Source organism: Cetorhinus maximus, chromosome 5, assembly GCF_964194155.1.
Source record: "Cetorhinus maximus chromosome 5, sCetMax3.hap1.1, whole genome shotgun sequence".
NCBI lineage: Eukaryota > Metazoa > Chordata > Chondrichthyes > Lamniformes > Cetorhinidae > Cetorhinus > Cetorhinus maximus.
This window is the reverse complement of record NC_135883.1, coordinates 139,844,400-139,862,582: the sequence shown is the minus strand read 5'-3', so window position 1 is coordinate 139,862,582 and position 18,183 is coordinate 139,844,400. Positions and strand designations below refer to the sequence as shown.

Sequence of the window (18,183 nt, the reverse complement as noted above, 5' to 3'; positions counted from 1 at the left end):
AGCCCATGGAATTAAAGGTATAGTGGCATCATTAATATGAAATTGGCTAAGAAATGGAAAGCAGAGATGAATGGTGAATGGTTGCTAGTCAGACTGGGGGAAAGTTATATGATGGTGTCTCCAAGGGTCAATACTAGGACTGCTTCTTTTTAATGTACTTTAATGATCTGCACTTGGGTATACAGAGCATAGCATAATTTCAAAGAATACAGCTGACAAAACTTGGGAAAAGTAATAAAGTGAAAAGGATAGCTGTAGGCCTCAGAGTACACAGACAGACTGATGAAACGAGAAGACACACTGCAGGGGGGGAGGGAAAGTGAAATGTTTAGATGAGTTTTGTGGCCATAGGAAGTGAGCAGATATCTGAAGTATGATAGCTTGGAAATGAGGAGTGGGTACTGCAGACAATGGGTATCTTTTTTTCATTCATTCACGGGATGTGGGTTTTGCTGGCTGGGCCAGCATTTATTGCCCATCCCTCGTTGCCCTTGAGAAGGTGGTGGTGAGCTGCCTTCTTGAACCGCTGCAGTCCACATGGTGTAGGTACACCCACAGTGCTGTTAGGAAGGGAGTTCCAGGATTTTGACCCAGAGACAGTGAAGGAACGATGATATATTTCCAAGTCAGGATGGTGAGTGACTTGGAGGGGAACTTCCAGGTGGCAGTGTTCCCATCTATCTGCTGCCCTTGCCCTTCTAGGTGGTAGTGGTCGTGGGTTTGGAAGGTGCTGTCTAAGGAACCCTGGTGAATTCCCGAAGTGCATCTTGTAGATGGAACACACTGCTGCTACTGTGCGTCGATGATGGAGGGAGTGAATGTCTGTGAATGTGGTGCCAATCTGCCATTGAATAGTGGATATTTGAGAAAGGGAGTTGATGGAGGCAGAGTTTAGGATAAAACAAAGATAAAGGTGAAGTAAATATAAATGGAAAGTAATTTTAAATGGAGGAATGTTTATGAAACACCAGAAAGAGCAGGGGCTAAGTGCAGCCAGAGAACCACAGGGAAGTAGAGACAGATTTACACCCAAATTAAATCGGAACACCACAGCCAATATAAAACAATGAGCTTCTCTAAAATAAATAAACACTGCCTTTAGCCTCAAAGAACAGACTTTTGGGGGAAAGTAAATAAATAACAGCATTTAACAGATCAGCAAATAAGAGGAGCATACATACAGTAATGAACAAAAAATTGTGTCTCCTGCCTAAGAACAATCATTATGCAAAATTAGTCAAAATTGGCCTTAGATGAGCAGGAAAATAGGATAAAATAAGGGAAGAGCTAACAGAGATAATGCTGAGGGGCAATTAGTTAAATAAATATAGGTGATGTGTGATAGCAATGATAACAAGCTCGTTGCCTATGACATAAAAAGGTCTCAAAAAGAAAAACATAAAGAGAGAAATGTTAAAAGTTTAAGATGAGAACTGTATGGTTTGGAATAATTTGTCACCTGAGAGGATATTAAACAAAGGAATACTAAAAAGATTAAAAGTTTTATTTCTTTTGTAGCTTTTTTTAAAAGAATAGGTTACAGTTAGTGCAAAGAGCTCGTGCGACTGTCACATAGTAAAAAAAAATAGATAAATCAGAAGGACGGAAATAAACATTCTAAAATAACTTACAAAGATGTAACCAATTGTGATACTAGAAATGGTAATGAAAAACAAGAAGTGAGCATGAGTCACAAAAAGTGTATGTTACAGTTACAAAATGTAACATTACTCAAGGTTCCACCACATGATGGTGCTACCACCATTTTGGACTCAGTCCTATGCTGAGATTGTAGAATTTACTTCCAGGATTAGTGGCCGAGGCAGAAATAATGTCAATATGCAAATTAGATTGGATAGGTCGAAGAAGAAAAAGGGATAAAGGAACAGCGTGCATAAACCTATTCAGGACAATTTTCTCACGGGGTGAGCAAACACCAACAGGAACTGGTTGGGTAAAATGGTCTGTTTCTGTGCGTTAACTTTTATGTATTTCAATGCAACTCACAAATATCCATATTGTTGTTGTTCTTAAGATGGCCAATTAGTATGCAAACATAGTCTGAGGTAATTAAGTGACCATGAATTCCCTTCCTTCATGTCGCAAAGCACTTGGCTTTTGGTCACCCTTCATCCTAATATCACAATCAAAATGAGGCACACCTGCTGGAAGGGTAATTATAACTTCAAATATATGAAGTTCAACTTAATTAAAACAATCTTGATCCTAGAGAAAAAGTACCAGGAAAACTATTGGGACTAAAGGCCGACAAGTCCCCTGGACCTGATGACCTGCATCCTAGAGTATTAAAAGAAGTGGCTGCAGACATGGTGGATGCATTGATTGTAATTTTCCAAAATTCACTAGATTCTGGATGGATCCCAGCGGCAAATGTAACACCTCCGTTCAAGAGGGAGACAGAAAGCAGGAAACTGTGGGCCAGTTAACCCAATGTCTATCCTTGGGAAAATGCTAGAATCTGTTATTAAGGAGGTAGTAGCAGGACATTTAGAAAATTGTAATACAATCAGGCAGTGTTACCATAGTTTTGTGAAAAGGAAATTGTTTTTGACAAATTTATTAGCATTCTTTCATGATGTCACAAGTAGGGTGGATAAAGGGGTACCAGTAAATGTTATGTGTTTGGATTTCCATAAAGTATTTGATAGGGTGCCACATAAAAGGTGACTGCACAAGATAACAGTTCATGGTGTTTGGGTGTGACACATTAACATGGATAGAGGAATGGCTAACTAACGAGAAACAGAGTCAGATAAATGGATCATTCTCAAGTTGGCTAACAGTAACAAGTGGAGTTTTTTTCTATTCATTCATAGGGCGTTGTGGCCATCGCTGGCTGGGTCAGCATTCATTGCCCATCCCTAGTTGCCCTTGAGAAGGTGGTGGTGTGCTTCCTTCTTGAACTGCTGCAGTCCCTGTGGTGTAGGTAACCCACAGTGTTATTAGGAAGAGAGTTCCAGGATTTTGACCCAGCGACTGTGAAGGAACGGCGATATAATTCTAAATCAGGATGAGTGACTTGGAGGGCAGCTTCCAGGTAGTGGTGTTCCCATGTGTCTGCTGCCCTTGTCCTCCATGATGGTAGCAGTCATGGGTTTTTGGAAGGTGATGTCTAAGGAGCCTTGGTGCCACAGGGATCAGTGTTGGGGCCTCAACTATTTACAATCTATATTAATGACTTGGATGAAGGGACTGATTGTATTGCAGCCAAATTTGCTGATGATACCAAGATAGATAGGAAAGCAAGTTATGAAGAGGATACAAAGAGTCTGCAAAGGGATATAGATAGGCTGTCAGTGGGCAAAAATTTGGCAGATGGAGTATAATGTGAGAAATGTGAAGTTGTCCATTTTGTAGGAAGAATAGAAAAGAAAAATATTATTTAAATGGAGAGAGGCTACCGAATACCACAGTACAAAGGGATTTGTGTTCTTGTACATAAATCACAAAGTTAGCATGCAGGTACAGCAAGTAATAAACAATGCAAATAGAATGTTGACCTTTATTGCAAGGGGATAGAGTATAAAAGTAGGGAAGTCTTGTTACAACCATATAGGGCATTGGTGAGACCACACCTGGAGAAACGTGTACAGTTTTGGTCTCTTTATTAAAAGAGGGATTTACTTGCATTGGAATCCATTCAGAGAAAGTTCACTAGGCTGATTCCAGGGAAGAAAGGTTGAGCAGTTTGGGCCTATACTCATTGGAGTTTAGAAGAATGAGAGGTGATCTTATTGAAACAAAGAAGATTTTGAGGGGGCTTGATAGGGTTGGTGCCGAAAAGTTGTTTCCTCTCATGGAGGAATCTAGCTCTAGGAGGCACAGTTTAAAACTAAAAGGTCCCCATTTAAGATGAGGAGGAATTTCTTCTCTGAGAGTTGTTAGTCTTTGGAATCATATTCCACAGAGAGCAGTGGAGGTTGGGTCATGGAATCGGCTGAGTTAGACAGATTTTTGATCTACAAGGAGAGTCAAGGATTATAGGGGGAGGGTGTTAATTGTATCAATTAAAGGTAGGTATAATTAGGGGGAGGTCATTTGTTATTTGAGCACATACAAAGAGACACTTATTGACACTGGAGTGGTGAGTAGGGTAAGGAGCTATTACACTTGTAATGTTTCATTTGTCAATAAATCAAAAATAAGTTAAGATTGACTTCTGATCTCCTCCTTTACGAAATGGCTGTTAGAAGTTTAACATGGTAACAAGGGATGGTTGCCTAAAGGTGAAAGTTGGAAACTTAAGATTTTTTCAAGACAGAAGGTAGCAATCAGAGTAGCTTTTTTGAAGAATGGCAGAAAGTAAATCGTCAGGGCATGATTACCCTCCGATGTTCTCAGAGTCTGAACCTTATGGCCAGAAAGATGAAGTGGACATGTAGACATGGGTTATGTCCCTACCTTTTTCAACAGCCTTGATGGCACAAATGGGACATCTCACAGTGGCACAAAGGATGGAGGGCTCAATGATTCGGGTATTTTGAGATCATCCAGGTCCTGGATACAGGCGCCAGTACAAAGAGTTACAGACAGGAGGAATGAGGATGAAAACAATTTTAGCAGATCTGGATACCAAGACAGATGACAGGACTGGAGAAGCATCAGTGGGTAAATGAACCCCAGGAACACCCAGGACAGTTAATGGGTACTTCAGGTGCGGAAGTTCAATCATTGAGCATGTCCAAGAGAGATATCAATAGATTTCTGGAAACTAATGACAGCAAGGGTTATGGAGATATTGTGGGAAAGTGGCATTGAGGTAAGTGATCAGCCATGATCTAATTGAATAGCAGAGTAGGCTCAACAGGCTGAATGGCCTATTGCTGTTCATATGTCACAAAATATTATGTGATTAACTATCCAAAGCTGAAAAGTAATGTTTTCAAAGTGAAGCATGACAGAATTTGGAGACTGAAAATGGTGACAATCAGTCTAAAGGAATTATACCAGCCACAAGAAGCTTTAGTCTAGTGATGAATACACTTGTCATGGATTCATTTAACTATGCAGTGTTAGAAGTGGTTGCACTTCAACAGTGTGTGGAACAGATTGGCCAAAATGTTATCCATTTTCACTCAGTAGTGAGGATCAACATAAGGTCAGGGAGAATGAAAGTTCTACTTAACACAGGGAGGTCACTAAAAATAGTGGTGATTCCGTGCAAAATTGCTGGAGTATGCCACTTTAGTACTGATGTAATCTCCAGTGAGATGTGTTTTCTGTTAAGTAAGCCAGCCATAAGGCATAAATGAAACTGGATATGGAGCATGATAAAGCCATTGTTTTGCAAAGTCAGTAGATCTGCAATTTACTCAATCAGGGCATAATTGTAAACCATTAACAAAACCTGATTTTTTTTTCCCTCTCAGAGGGTCATTAGCATGTGGAATTCTCTTCCCTAGAAATAGTGGAGGCTGGATCTTTAAATTTATTCAAGGCTGAGTTAGGTTTTTTGTTAGGCCAGGGAGTCAAGGGTTATGGCATGCAGACAGGAAAGTGGAGCTGAGACCACAACCAGATCACAGAATCTCTCAGTGCAGAAGAAACCCTTCGGCCCATTGAGTCTGCACCAACACATGAGAAACACCTGACCTACCTACCGAGTCCCATTTACCAGACCTTGGCCCATAGCCTTGAATGTTATAACATGCCAAGTGCTCATCCAGGTACTTTTTAAAGGATGTGAGACAACCCGCCTCCACCATCCTCCCAGGCAGTGCATTCCAGACCGTCACCACCCTCTGGGTAAAAAAGATATTCCTCACATCCCCTCACCTTGAACTTGTGTCCCCTCGTGACTGATCCTTCAACTAAGGGGAACAGCTGCTCCCTATCCACCCTGTCCATGCCCCTCATAATCTTGTACACCTCGATCAGGTCACCCCTCAGTCTTCTCTGCTTCAACAAAAACAACCCAAGTCTATCCAACCTCCCTTCATAACTTAAACATTTCATCCCAAGCAACGTTCTGGTGAATCTCCTCTGCACCCCCTCCAGTGCAATCACATCCTTCCTATAATGTGGCGATCAGAACTGCACACAGTACTCCAGCTATGGCCTCACCAAGCTTCTATACAACTCCAACATAACCTCCCTACTTTTGTAATCTATGCCTCAATTGATAAAGGCAAGTTTCCCATATGCCTTTTTCACCACCCCACTAACATGCCCCTCTGCCTTCAGAGATCGATGGACACACACACCAAGGTCCCTTTGTTCCTCAGAACTTCCTAGTGTCATGCTGTTCATTGAATACTTCCTTGTCAAATTACTCCTTCCAAAGTGTATCACTTCACCCTTTTCACGGTTAAATCCCATCTGCCACTTATCTGCCCATTTGACCATCACATCTATATCTACCTGTAGCCCAAGACACTCAACCTCACTGTTAACCACCCAGCCAATCTTTGTGTCATCTGCAGACTTATTAATCCTACCCCCAATATAGTCATCTATGTGGTTTATATAAATGACAAATAGGGGACCCAGCACAGATCCCTGTGGTACGCCACTGGACACGGGCTTCCAGTCACTAAAGCATCCTTCTGCCATCACCCTGTCTCCGACAACTAAGCCAATTTTGAATCCACCTTATCAAATTACCCTGTATCCCATGTGCATTTGCCTTCTTTATAAATCTCCCATGTGGGACCTTGTCAAAGGCTTTGCTGAAATCCATATAAACTACATCAACTGCACTACCCTCATCTACACACCTGTTCACGTCCAAAAAAAATTCAATCAAATTTGTTAGGCATGACCTCCCTCTGACAAAGTCATGCTGACTATCCCTGATCAAACCTTACCTCACCAAGTGGAGATAGATTCTCTCCTTCAGAATTTTCTCCAATAGTTTCCCTACCACTGATGTGAGACTCACTGGTCTGTAGTTCCCTGGCTTATCTCTACAACCCTTCTTAAATAGTTGGAAGCACATTAGCTGTTTTCCAGTCCTCTGGCACCTCCCCCATGGCCAGAGAGAAATTAAAAATTTCAGAGCCCCTGCAATCTCCTCCCTTGCCTCCCTCAGCAGTCTGGGACACAAATCATCCGGACCTGGTGATTTGTCCACTTTTAAGCCTGCCAACACCTCCAATGCCTTGTCACTCCCTGTATCAATTTGCTCAAGAACCTCGCAGTCTCTCTCCCCGAGTTCCATACCTTCATCCTCATTCTCTTGAGTGAAGACAGATGTGAAGTATCCGTTCAACACCCTACCGATGTCCTCTGGCTCCACCCATAGATTTCCCCCTTGGTCCCTAATGGGCCCTACTCTTTCCCTGGTTATCTTCTTCCCATTGATACTTATAGAATATCTTGGGATTTTCCCTACTTTTACCAGCCAGAGCTTTCTCTCCAAATTGCTTTCTTAAGCTCCACTAATGCCTCTGCTGATTTGCTCCCCTTGTACCTGCTAAAAGCCTCTCTTTTTCTTCTCATCGTATCCTGAATATCTCTGGTCATCCATGGTTCTCTGGGCTTGTTACTCCTTCCTATCACCCTAGAGGGACATGTTGAGCCTGTACCCTCCCCATTTCCTTTTTGAACACCCCCCACTGTTCTTCTGTAGATTTCCCGACAAGTAGCTGTTCCCAGTCTACCTTGGCCAGATCCTGCCTTATTTTACTAAAATGCACTATCTCCCAATCCAAAACATTTTTTTGCAACTTGTCTATTTCTTTGTCCATAACAAACTTAAATTGTACCATGTTGTGGTCGCTATCACTAATGTGCTCCTCCACCACCACCTCAGCCACCTGTCCGGTTTCATTCCGCAGAATTAGGTCCAGCACTGCGCCGTCCCTTGTTGGACCCTCTACATATTGACCTAAAAAGTTCTCCTGTACACAATACAAGAAATCCACTCCATCCAAGCCCTTAACACTATGTCTATCCCAATTAATGTTGGGAAAGTTGAAATCGCCTAATATAATTACCCTATTGTTATTGCTTTTACACACCTCCGCAAATTGTGCACATGTTTGCTTTTCAATTTCCTGCTGACTATCTGGGGGTCTATAATAAACACTTAACAATGCGACTGCCCCTTTTTTATTCCTAAGCTCTACCCACAAAGCTTCATTCAATGCCACCTCCAAGCTATCATCTCTCCTTACTGCAGTAACGGACTCCTTAACTAATAATGCAATGCCTCCTCCTTTTTTACCCCCTCCCCTGTCTCGCCTGAAGATTCTATATCCCAGAATGTTGAGCCGCCAATCCTGCCCTTCCCTCAACCACGTCTCAATGATGGCTATTATATCACAATTCCACGTGTCAATCCTCACCCTTAACTCATCCATTTTACCTGTAATACTCCTGGCATTAAAGTAGAGGCCATCCAGCCTTGCCTTACTCCCTTGAAACTTAATGCAGCTGTACTCCCTCTGACTTGATTATTTTACTGTATTATGATGTGTCCCTACTCTGCTAACATTGTGTGTCCCCTCCCCCTGCCAAATTAGCTTAAGCTCCTCCCAACAGCACTAGCAAACCCGCCCACTAGAATGTTAGTCTCACTCTGATTCAAATGTAGACTGTCCTGCTTGTACAGGTCCCACCTTCCCCAGAAACGGTCCCAGTGATCCAGGAATCTAAAACCCTCCCTCCTGCACCAACTCTTAAACCACGTATTCATCTGCGCTATTCTCCTATTTCTGTGCTCGCTAGCACGTGGCACTGGGAATAATCCAGAGATTACAACCTGAGAGGTCCTGCTTTTTAGTCTACTGCCTAACTCCCTGAATTCTTGATGCAAGACCTCATCCCTCTTTCTACCTATGTCATTGGTACCAACATGTACCATGACCTCTGCCTTATCACCCTCCCCCTTCAGGATGCCCTGCAGCCATTCAGTGACATCCCGGACCTTGGCACCAGGGAGGCAACACACCATCCTGGAGTCACATTGATGGTCACAGTAGCGCCTATCTGTTCCCCTGACTACAGAATCCCCTATTACTAATGCTCTTCCTTCCCTCCTGTACAGACATGATCTTACTGAATGGTGTTGCAGGCTCAAAGGGCCAAATAGCCGACTCCTGCTCCTAAGTAAAATGTTAGCAAAGTATTAACAGCATCTGATAAGAATAAGAGAGAAAAAAAAGCAAATTGTCTTAAAGCTGCACAGGCAATCTGCTCAGGCTTCTTGTCAAAGATTAAAAATATTGCTAAAGGATGCAGATTTAGCTAATAAGGAGCGTACAAGACTTATCAAAGAGATTAGTGCAAAATGTGAAAAAAGTAACAAGTATTGGACTCTGCCACATCCAATGTAAGCCTTCTATTGGCACATGACTTTAATGAGATAGTTGCCATGGGGGTTTATAGGTATGAGGCAAAGGTAGAAATATTTTCATTTTTTCTTTCTACAATAATACCTGGCAAAGACAAAAGGGTGATTGTAGATAAAGTCATGGGGAAATAGATAGAGACTGGACTTGGGTTACTAAGTGCAAAGTAATTAATAACGGAGGGGAATTTGCTAATGACAAATTTAGGAGATGTGTGAAAACATGAACGGTGTGGTTATTATGAATATTGTAGCTGAATGAACTCTGTAAAAGGAATCACGCAGTGATGATTGAAATGCTGCATAAAATCTTAGATCAACCAAACTGCAAGTTATCAAATGCAGTTGCATGGGCAGCTCATGCAAAAAATTCACTTCAGATAGTTGGAGAGGATAGCCCCTTTCAATTGGTCTCTGGGAGGAATCCCATAATTTTCTATGCTGGGCGATAGCTCCCCTGCTTTGGAGGGGACTATGATTAGTTCCACTTTTTCTGCATATTTGAATGCTATACCCACGGGGGAAGGGCTTTCGTCAAGGCCAAAGTCTCAGGAAATTCTGAGAGCTTTAAGGCATCATATAAAACAGTCCGAGATGGTGTTTAATTCTAGGGACATGGCGTATTACAAAAGAGAGGGTCATAAGAATGGATTGGTAAGGTCCTAGTAAGATAACAGGTGGTAAGAAGGTGGTTATCTAACATGAATCAAATTATTAAGGTTCAATCCTCAAGGTTAATCAGACTGATTACAAACTCTCAGAATCTGAGCAGCTAGTAGAAGGTGATGAGAAACCCTATACCTCACATATTCATATCTTATGCGATGACCATCCTGAGGAAAAGAATACAATAAATCAGGCGCTGGATGGTGGTCAACTGAGTGATCATGCACATGACAGGGCAATCACATCCAAAGGCCAAGTGCCTAAAGAGGGGACTCAGGTGACACATGTTCCAGAAGGGCCTAGTGAATGGAAGGACACAACTATTGTGGGATGTGCAAAAGAAGCTATTGGCTAGTTTCAATATTGGTTAAATGTTCAAGATGATCGCCAAGAAGTGAGGTCCATGGACTGGCAGAATGGGGTAAAAGATGGAAAGAAAGAAAACAAGTCCTCATAATAGGTCTAAGAGTGACTCGCGTTTCAAAACTATCATGTACCTGAGAAAAAGAGTCTCCAATCACACAAAGGAGAGATCTTACAGTAGTAGTCCTGAAAGGCATCAAAATACAAGTAGAAGCTGCAGTTTTAATAGATTACACAATAAAAGTAGGGCTACAGAACAGTCTAGAGATAGGATAGGAGCAGAAGTCCTCATGACCGTGAGGTTTTGTTGGCTTCTAATAAACTAGTCGGTAATTAAAAGAGGCAAAACAAAAATTAGATAGCCTGGAGGAATTGGAATTGGAATTGGGAGTTTATTCTGAAATACCAGACAGAATAGATGGATTTGTACAGAAAAGCTGCAGATGGGACTAAAGGCTAAAGCAAGGCTAGTTGCTCTGGGTCTTGAAGACCAACTGGGCCTTACAGATGTTAGAGTAGGAAAGCAATCCTGAAAGTCTTTTTAGCCCTTTTGGCCACATATTCATGGGAGATCAATTGATTGAAACTTGGGGTACAAAGTGGCAAGTAACATTTGTACCACACAAGTGCCAGGCAATGACCATCTCCATGAAGAGAGTACCTAACCATCTACCCATGACAATTAACTGGCATTATCATCGCTGAATTCCTCATTATTGACATCCTGGGGTTACCACTGACCTGAAACTGAACTGGACCAGTCACAGAAATACTGTGGCTACAAGAGGTCAGAGGCTGAGTACTTTGAGGTGAGTAGCTCACTTCCTGACTCCCCTGTCCACCTTCTACAAGACACAAGTCAGGAGTATGATGGGATACTCTCCACTTGCTTGTATGAGGAGTGCACACTCAAGAAGCTTAATACTATCCAGGTCAAAACAGCTCGCCTGATTGGCACACCATCCACCACCGCAAACATTCACTCTCTCCACCACTGGTGCACTGTTGCAGCAATGTGTACCATATACAAAATGTACTGCAACAACTCATCAAGGCTCTTTCAACCGTACCTTCCAAACCCACAACATCTACCTCCTAGAAGGACAAGGGCAGAAGATGCAAAAGAACACCACCACCTGCAAGTTCCCCTCCAAGCCACACACCTTCCTGACTTGGAACTATATTGCCGTTCCTTCACTATTAGTGTCAAAATCGTGGAATTCCCTTCCTAACAGCACTGTAAGTATACCTACACCACATGAACTGCAGTGGTTCAAGAAGGCAGCTCACGGCCATCTACTTGAGCGCATTTTGGGATGGACAACAAATGCTGGCCTAGCCAAATCCTGTGAAAGAAGAAAAAAAAGCTCTGTTTCTGCAGGGTGAAAAATTTCAGAGAGAATGGTTTCTGAAGCCGCCTAAAGAGGAAAACAATGCAGGAGTTAAACAAAACAAATGAATTTCCTGTCTGAAAGATGCCGCAAGGGTGTGGTATTTTTCAGTGAGATCTGTTTTGCTGAAAGTATGAACAAAACATACAAATTAGGAGCAGGAGTAAGCCATTCAGTCCCTTGAGCCTACTCCGCCAATTCAATAAGATCTTGACTGATCCGACTGTGGCCTCAACTCCACATTCCACCTATCCCTGGTAATCTTCAACTCCCTTGTTATTCAACATTTAACTACCTTTGCCTTAAAAATATTCATTGACCCTGCCTCCACCTCTCTCTAGGGAAGAGAATTCCAAAGATTCATGACCCACAGAGAAAAAAAATCTCAACTCCGCATTAAATGGGAACCCCCTTATTTTTAAACTCTGTCCCCTAGTTCTAGTCTCTCCTACAAGGGGAAACATCCTTTCAGCATCCACCCTGTCAAGTCCCCTCAGGATCTTGTATCAAGATCACCTTCAATAAGATCACATCTCAATCTTCTAAACTCCAATGGATACAGGCCCAGCCTGTCCAATCTTTCCTCATAAGATCATCCCCTCCATCCCAGGTATTAGTCAAGTGAACCTTCTCTGAACTGCTTCTACTGCATCATATCCTTTCTTAAATAAGGAGACCAAAACTGTATTCAGTCCTCTAGATGTGGTCTCATCTGTACAACTGTAGGCTGTGTTGAACTAAAAGAAGATTCTGCTATGTTTTATTGGTATCAAAAAGGGAAACTTTCAGGCATCTTCATGATGCATGTTGATGATTTCTTATGGGGTTGCACTGTGGATTTTGAGGAATGTGTTACTAATAAGATTAAAATAGAATTTAAGATTGGAAATCAGGCTTCAGGGGCTTTTAAATATATTGGTTTAGAGTAACTGGTGTAATTTTGAATCAGCAACCTTATGTAGAATGTGTTATTCCTGTTTCAATAATCAGGCTAGAATATCACAGAAAGATGATGTCACATCTAAAAGAAGAATTAGAACAATTGCAAAGCTTGATTGGTCAATTGAACATAAGACCAGATTCAAGATTTGATGTATTGGAACTAGGTACTACAATGAAGCACCCTAAAGTCGAGGAAGTTTTAAGGACAAATACAACATTTTAAAAAATTAAATATGGAGAAATGCATATTTAAATTTCTATCTATGGGTGACTCAAAGAACATGAAATTAGTCATTTTTAGTGATGCCTCTCATCTCAATCTTCCTGATGGGTATTCAAATGCAGCAGGTTTCATAACATTTTTGGTGATCGAAAATGGGGAATATTGCCCTTTAGTCTGGGAAACTAAGGAAGTAAAAAGGGTTGTTAAAAGTACTTCAGCTGCAGAAACACTGGCTCCTGTCAGTGGACGCGAGATTAGGGGGAGATGGCGTAGTGGTAATGTCGCTGGACTGGTAATCCAGAGATCCACGGTGATGCACTGGGGACATGGGTTCAAATCCCAACATGGCAGCTGGTGGAATTTGAATTCAGTTAATAAAAATCTGGAATTATAAAGCTAGTCTCAGTGACCATGAAGCGATCATTGATTGTTGTAAAAACCCATCTGGAAATCTGCCATCCTTACCTGGTCTGGCCTACATGTGACTCCAGACCCACAGCAATGTGGTTGACTTAGCTGCTCTCTGAAATGGCTGAGCAAACCACTCAGTTCAAGGTCAATTGGAGACGGGCAACAAATACTGGCCTTGCCAGCAACGCCCACATCCCATGAAAATAAAGAAAAAGAAAAGTTCTATTTGTTAAATATTCGAGGAAATTCTATACAAAGGGTGTACTTAAAACAGTTTGCCCATTGAACACTACATAGGTAATTGTTCCTTGTAGAATAACGTTTATTCAACAAAAAGCGTAAGTGAAAAAAGATTAATAGACTTTGTTAACATGAAACAAGTCGTAGAAAAAAAGGAAACCTCTAAGTCATCAACTATCTGATTTGTCTTACGAAAAGGAGTGCTTGTACCAAGAAGCTATTGGGGGTGCTAGATGAGGGACATCTAATATCGAATGTCATTTTTTTTCTTTCTTCTTCGTTTTTTGCTATTGTGAGCATTAACTGTTAAGTTTCATGTAAAGAAAAGAAGAAAATCTGTTAATCGTATAAATTAAGGGCAAGGATAAATAGGTGGAGGGCATTCATTATTTGAGCGCATATTGTCACTAGGGTGGTGGGTAGGGTGAGGATTTATACACTTGTATATTCACACTTATTTGCAAATAATTTAAAACAGAGTAAAGCTTGACTTCTGGTATTCTCCTTAGAAGTTTAACAGCAGGCAGGAACGTAGAGTTAAGGCCACAATCAGGTCATCCATGATCCTACCGAATGGCAGAGCAGGCTCGATGGACCGAATGGCCTACTCCTGCTCCTATTTCTTACGTTCTTTAGTTCTTCTGGTGAATTTTGTATTCATCGGGGTGAGGGACTTTGCAATATTTAAAATATGCATATCTACTTCAGGAAATCTGTCAACATCAAGCATCCCAAGATCAGGTGTAACATGGTCTTAGAGTATTCCCTATTGCACCAGGACAACTTATCTTTCTTCCACAGTAGCAACCCCTTTAGCCTGTTTACAAGTGGCAATTTATATCAAATTCGGGGATGTTTTGCATCATGTGCTTACATCCAGAACTGGGCTGAAACTATCCAAACTCATTTTAAATGATATTCTTACAAGAGGACATCTTTACAGCTTCAGCATAGGCTGAACACAGCCCAGATATTCAGGTCAAAGAACATACTGGCAACAAATACATGTTATTTTTAAAAGAAGTTGATAATTCTTCTGCACAACTGCCCCTCCAATCATCACCCAGCACCATATGTTTCCTGAACAGAAGGACCAAGCCCCTTTCTTTCCCAACCTCCATCAATGTTGCTCCAAAAATAGCTTTCAGAGATATGCAAGGGTAACTCAGGGCAACTCTATTATTTTTCCTTCTTGCCTTTAAGGTAATGCTTGATCATTCTTTCCTACTTCCTGATGGTAGCAGATTTGAAACTGAGAACTTATTGCATGAGGATTAGTGGATGTGAATCCACAAGTTAGCACTCTTTGTTGTAGACAATAGGAGCTACAATGCAAATTGACTTTATGATACAAGATTAAAAAGTATTGCATTTCTGCTGACATTCTGCATTTCTGGTGCTCTAGTTAGGATATCTTACTTTGATGGACGTCCAGCATAAAACCATGAAAATGTACTCGATTTTTCCTTTTAACTGCCGCGTAAGAATAAAACAGGTCCATCACCATCGTCTTCCCCGTCCCTGTGAAGAACAAGGGAGGTTTTGCATCACAAAAATAGGTAATGACATTTCCTTTCATTAGATTTTTACAAAAAAAGTAAGGAGCATAATGTGTCAACCTTTATTTTCAATCAACATATGAAGGTGAAAGCTTTGTAGATGCATAGGTTAACCAACATTGTGGAATTTGTCTTTTCGCAATTACTATATAGATATACAAAGACAGTAACAATTTTAATTTGGCAACACCCAGTTACAAAACCATTGACTTGGGAGAAATTATTTTTTTAAGCTGATGTTTTTCTTGTTTCCTTTACTAATCTATGCAATGAGCACAGTTGAGTGCAGTAGCAGAGCGGTATGTTACTGGGCTAGTAATCCAGAGACCTGGGATAATAATCCAGAGATAGGAGTTCAAATCCCAACATAGTTTAAATTCAGTTAATTAAATAAATATGGAATTTAAAAAAAGCTAGCATCAGTAATGATGACCATGCAGCAACTAAACTGCAGTCTGGTTCACTAATGGTCTTTAGGTATGGAAATCTTCATCCTTACCTGGTTTGGTCTCTGTGCCACTCCAGAAACACAAAAACATGATTGACTCAACTGCCTAGCATGTAACAAACTGCTATGAACCATCGTGAAACAGCATAAAACTGGATGGGCCACCCAACATTATTTGGACATAATAAAGGCACAAACAGTTCCGTTGACCCTGCAAAGTTCTTCTCACTAACATCTGGAGACTAGGAGAACCGTGCTGACACAGTTGTATTCACAGAATGATAACCATCAGTCAACGTCCCAGACTCTTTCCTTACCATCCCTGGGTATGCCCTGTCCCACAGACTGGTTAGACTCGCCAGAGGTGGCAGCACAATGGTATACATTCAGGAGGGAGTGGTCCTTGGATTTCTCAACAGACCCAATTAGGTCTCAAGGGATCAGATCAAATGTGGCCGTGAAACTTATGCTGATCACCATCTTCTGCGCCCCCTAAGCTTATGAATCGATACTCCATCGTATTGAACTCCACTTGGAAGATGCACTGAGGGTATCAGGGCAAAGAACTTGGTTGACTTCAAAGTTCATCACAAACAGTGGCTTAGTAACACCATAGAAAAGTTACGGCACAGAAAGAGGCCATTCAGCCCATTGTGTCTGTGCCAGCCAAAACAAAAACTAGCCACTGATTCGTAATCCCACTTTCCAGCATCTGGTGCGTAGCCTTGCAGGTTATAATGCTTCAGAGTGCAGATCCAGGTACCTTTTAAATGAGTTGAGCGTTTCAGCCTCAACCACCAATTTAGACAGTGAATTCCAAACATCCACCACCCTCTGGGTGAAAAAGTTTTTCCTCATGTCCCCTCTAATCCTTCTACCAATCACCTTAAATTTATACCCACTGGTAATTGACCCCTACTGGTTGAGTTGGCTGAGTCCTGAAGGACATGGCTACTAGAATAGGCTTGCAGTGTGGCAAGAGAACCAATACCAGGGAAAAGGCCTACTTGACATCACCCTCACTAATCCACCTGTTGCAGATGTATCTGTCCATCTGCGTTGGTCGGAATCAGGGCCACTCTTGACTGCATAGTCCTTGTGGAAATGAAGTCCATCTTCAAATTGGGGTCACCCTCCACCATGTTGCATGGCACTACCACTGAGCTAAATGAGATAGATCTGTTATCAATCTAGCAGCTCAAAACGGGGTATGCACGAGGTGCTGAGAGTCATCAGTAGCAGCAGGATTGAATACCACCGCAACCTGTAACTTCATGGCCCAGCATATCCTTCACTCTACCATTGCCATCAAGTCTGAGGATCAGCCCTGGTTTAATGAGGAGTGCATACCAGCAGCAGTGCTAGGGAGCGTCTAAAAATGTGATGCCAATCCGATGAAGCTACAACACAACTTACTTGCTAAACAACGGAAGCAGCATGCCTTAGACAGAGCTAAGTGATCCCACAACCAATGCATCAATCAAAGCTCTGCCATGCAACCTCATCTGGTTGTAACTGGTGGTTGATAAAACTAACGGAAGGAGGTGGCTCCATTAGTGTCTCCACGATGACAGAGCTCAGCACATGAGTGCAAAGGACAAGGATGAAGCATTAACAACCATTTTCTGCCTGAAATACTGACTGGCAATGTTTCCACTCAGCTGTGCAGCCACGCAGCAGCCTGAAAGGGACCACACAGGCCTTGTTCTGGGATAAATAACTCATGTGTGACTGTGCAAAGATATTTTAAAAAGCTATGCACTGCAACTAAATTTTAAAGGGAACATCGCCAAATGGATGATCCATTTCAGCCTCCTCCCAAATGCCAGTCATCAACCAATCCAATTTAGTCTATGTGATGTCAAGATTTGGCTGAGCATGCTTTGCACAACAAAAGCCAAGTGCCCCAACAACATCCTAGTTGTAGAACCAAAGACTTGTGGTCCTAAGCTAGCCGAGCCCTTAGCCAAGCTGTTCCAGTACAACTATAACACTGGCAACTAACCACCAATTTCCATCTATCCACAAAAAGCAGGACAAATCCTAAACAGCCAATCACCACCTCAGCAGTCTACTCTCAAATCATCAGCGAAATGATGGAAGGCGTCAACAGTGCTACCAATAATAAGGCAGTGGGTGATGCCCAGTTTGAGTTCCACTAAGCTCCAGACTTCATTACAGCCTTGGTTCATACATAGACAAAAAGAGCTGAATAGTGGGCGAGGTGAGTGTGATTGACCTTGATATCAAGTTAAACAGTAAGGCACCAATAAGCCTCAGTAATATTGAAGTCAATCAGGATTGGGGAAAACTCTTCACTGGTTGGAGTCATACCTAACACAAAGGAAGATGGTTGTGGTTGTTCCAGGCCAATCATCTCAGTTCCAGGACATCACTTCTGGTATTCCTCAGGGTAGTGTCCTCGGCCCAACCATCTTCAGCTGCTTCATCAGCAACCTTCCCTCCATCATAAGGTCAGAAGTGGGGATGTTCGCTGAAGATTGCAAAGTCTTGAATTCCATTCACAATTCCATACACAATGCTGCATATTCACCTCTTCCTTGACATTCAACAGCATTATCATCTTTGAATCCCCTATCAACATTTTGGTGGTCAAAGCTGACCAG

At 41.9% G+C, this 18,183-nt stretch overlaps 1 protein-coding gene across 3 annotated transcripts in view; it reads right to left on the bottom strand.

Moving 5' to 3' along the window:
* LOC144680956 (AFG1-like ATPase) overlaps positions 1–18,183 on the bottom strand; it is a 168,036-nt gene that overhangs the window by 107,058 nt on the left and 42,795 nt on the right. For all 3 annotated transcript variants that reach the window (XM_078542534.1, XM_078542535.1, XM_078542537.1), the window contains one exon: positions 14,969–15,070. In XM_078542534.1, the coding sequence (XP_078398660.1) occupies positions 14,969–15,070 (102 nt within the window). The remainder of the gene's footprint in view (positions 1–14,968; positions 15,071–18,183) is intronic.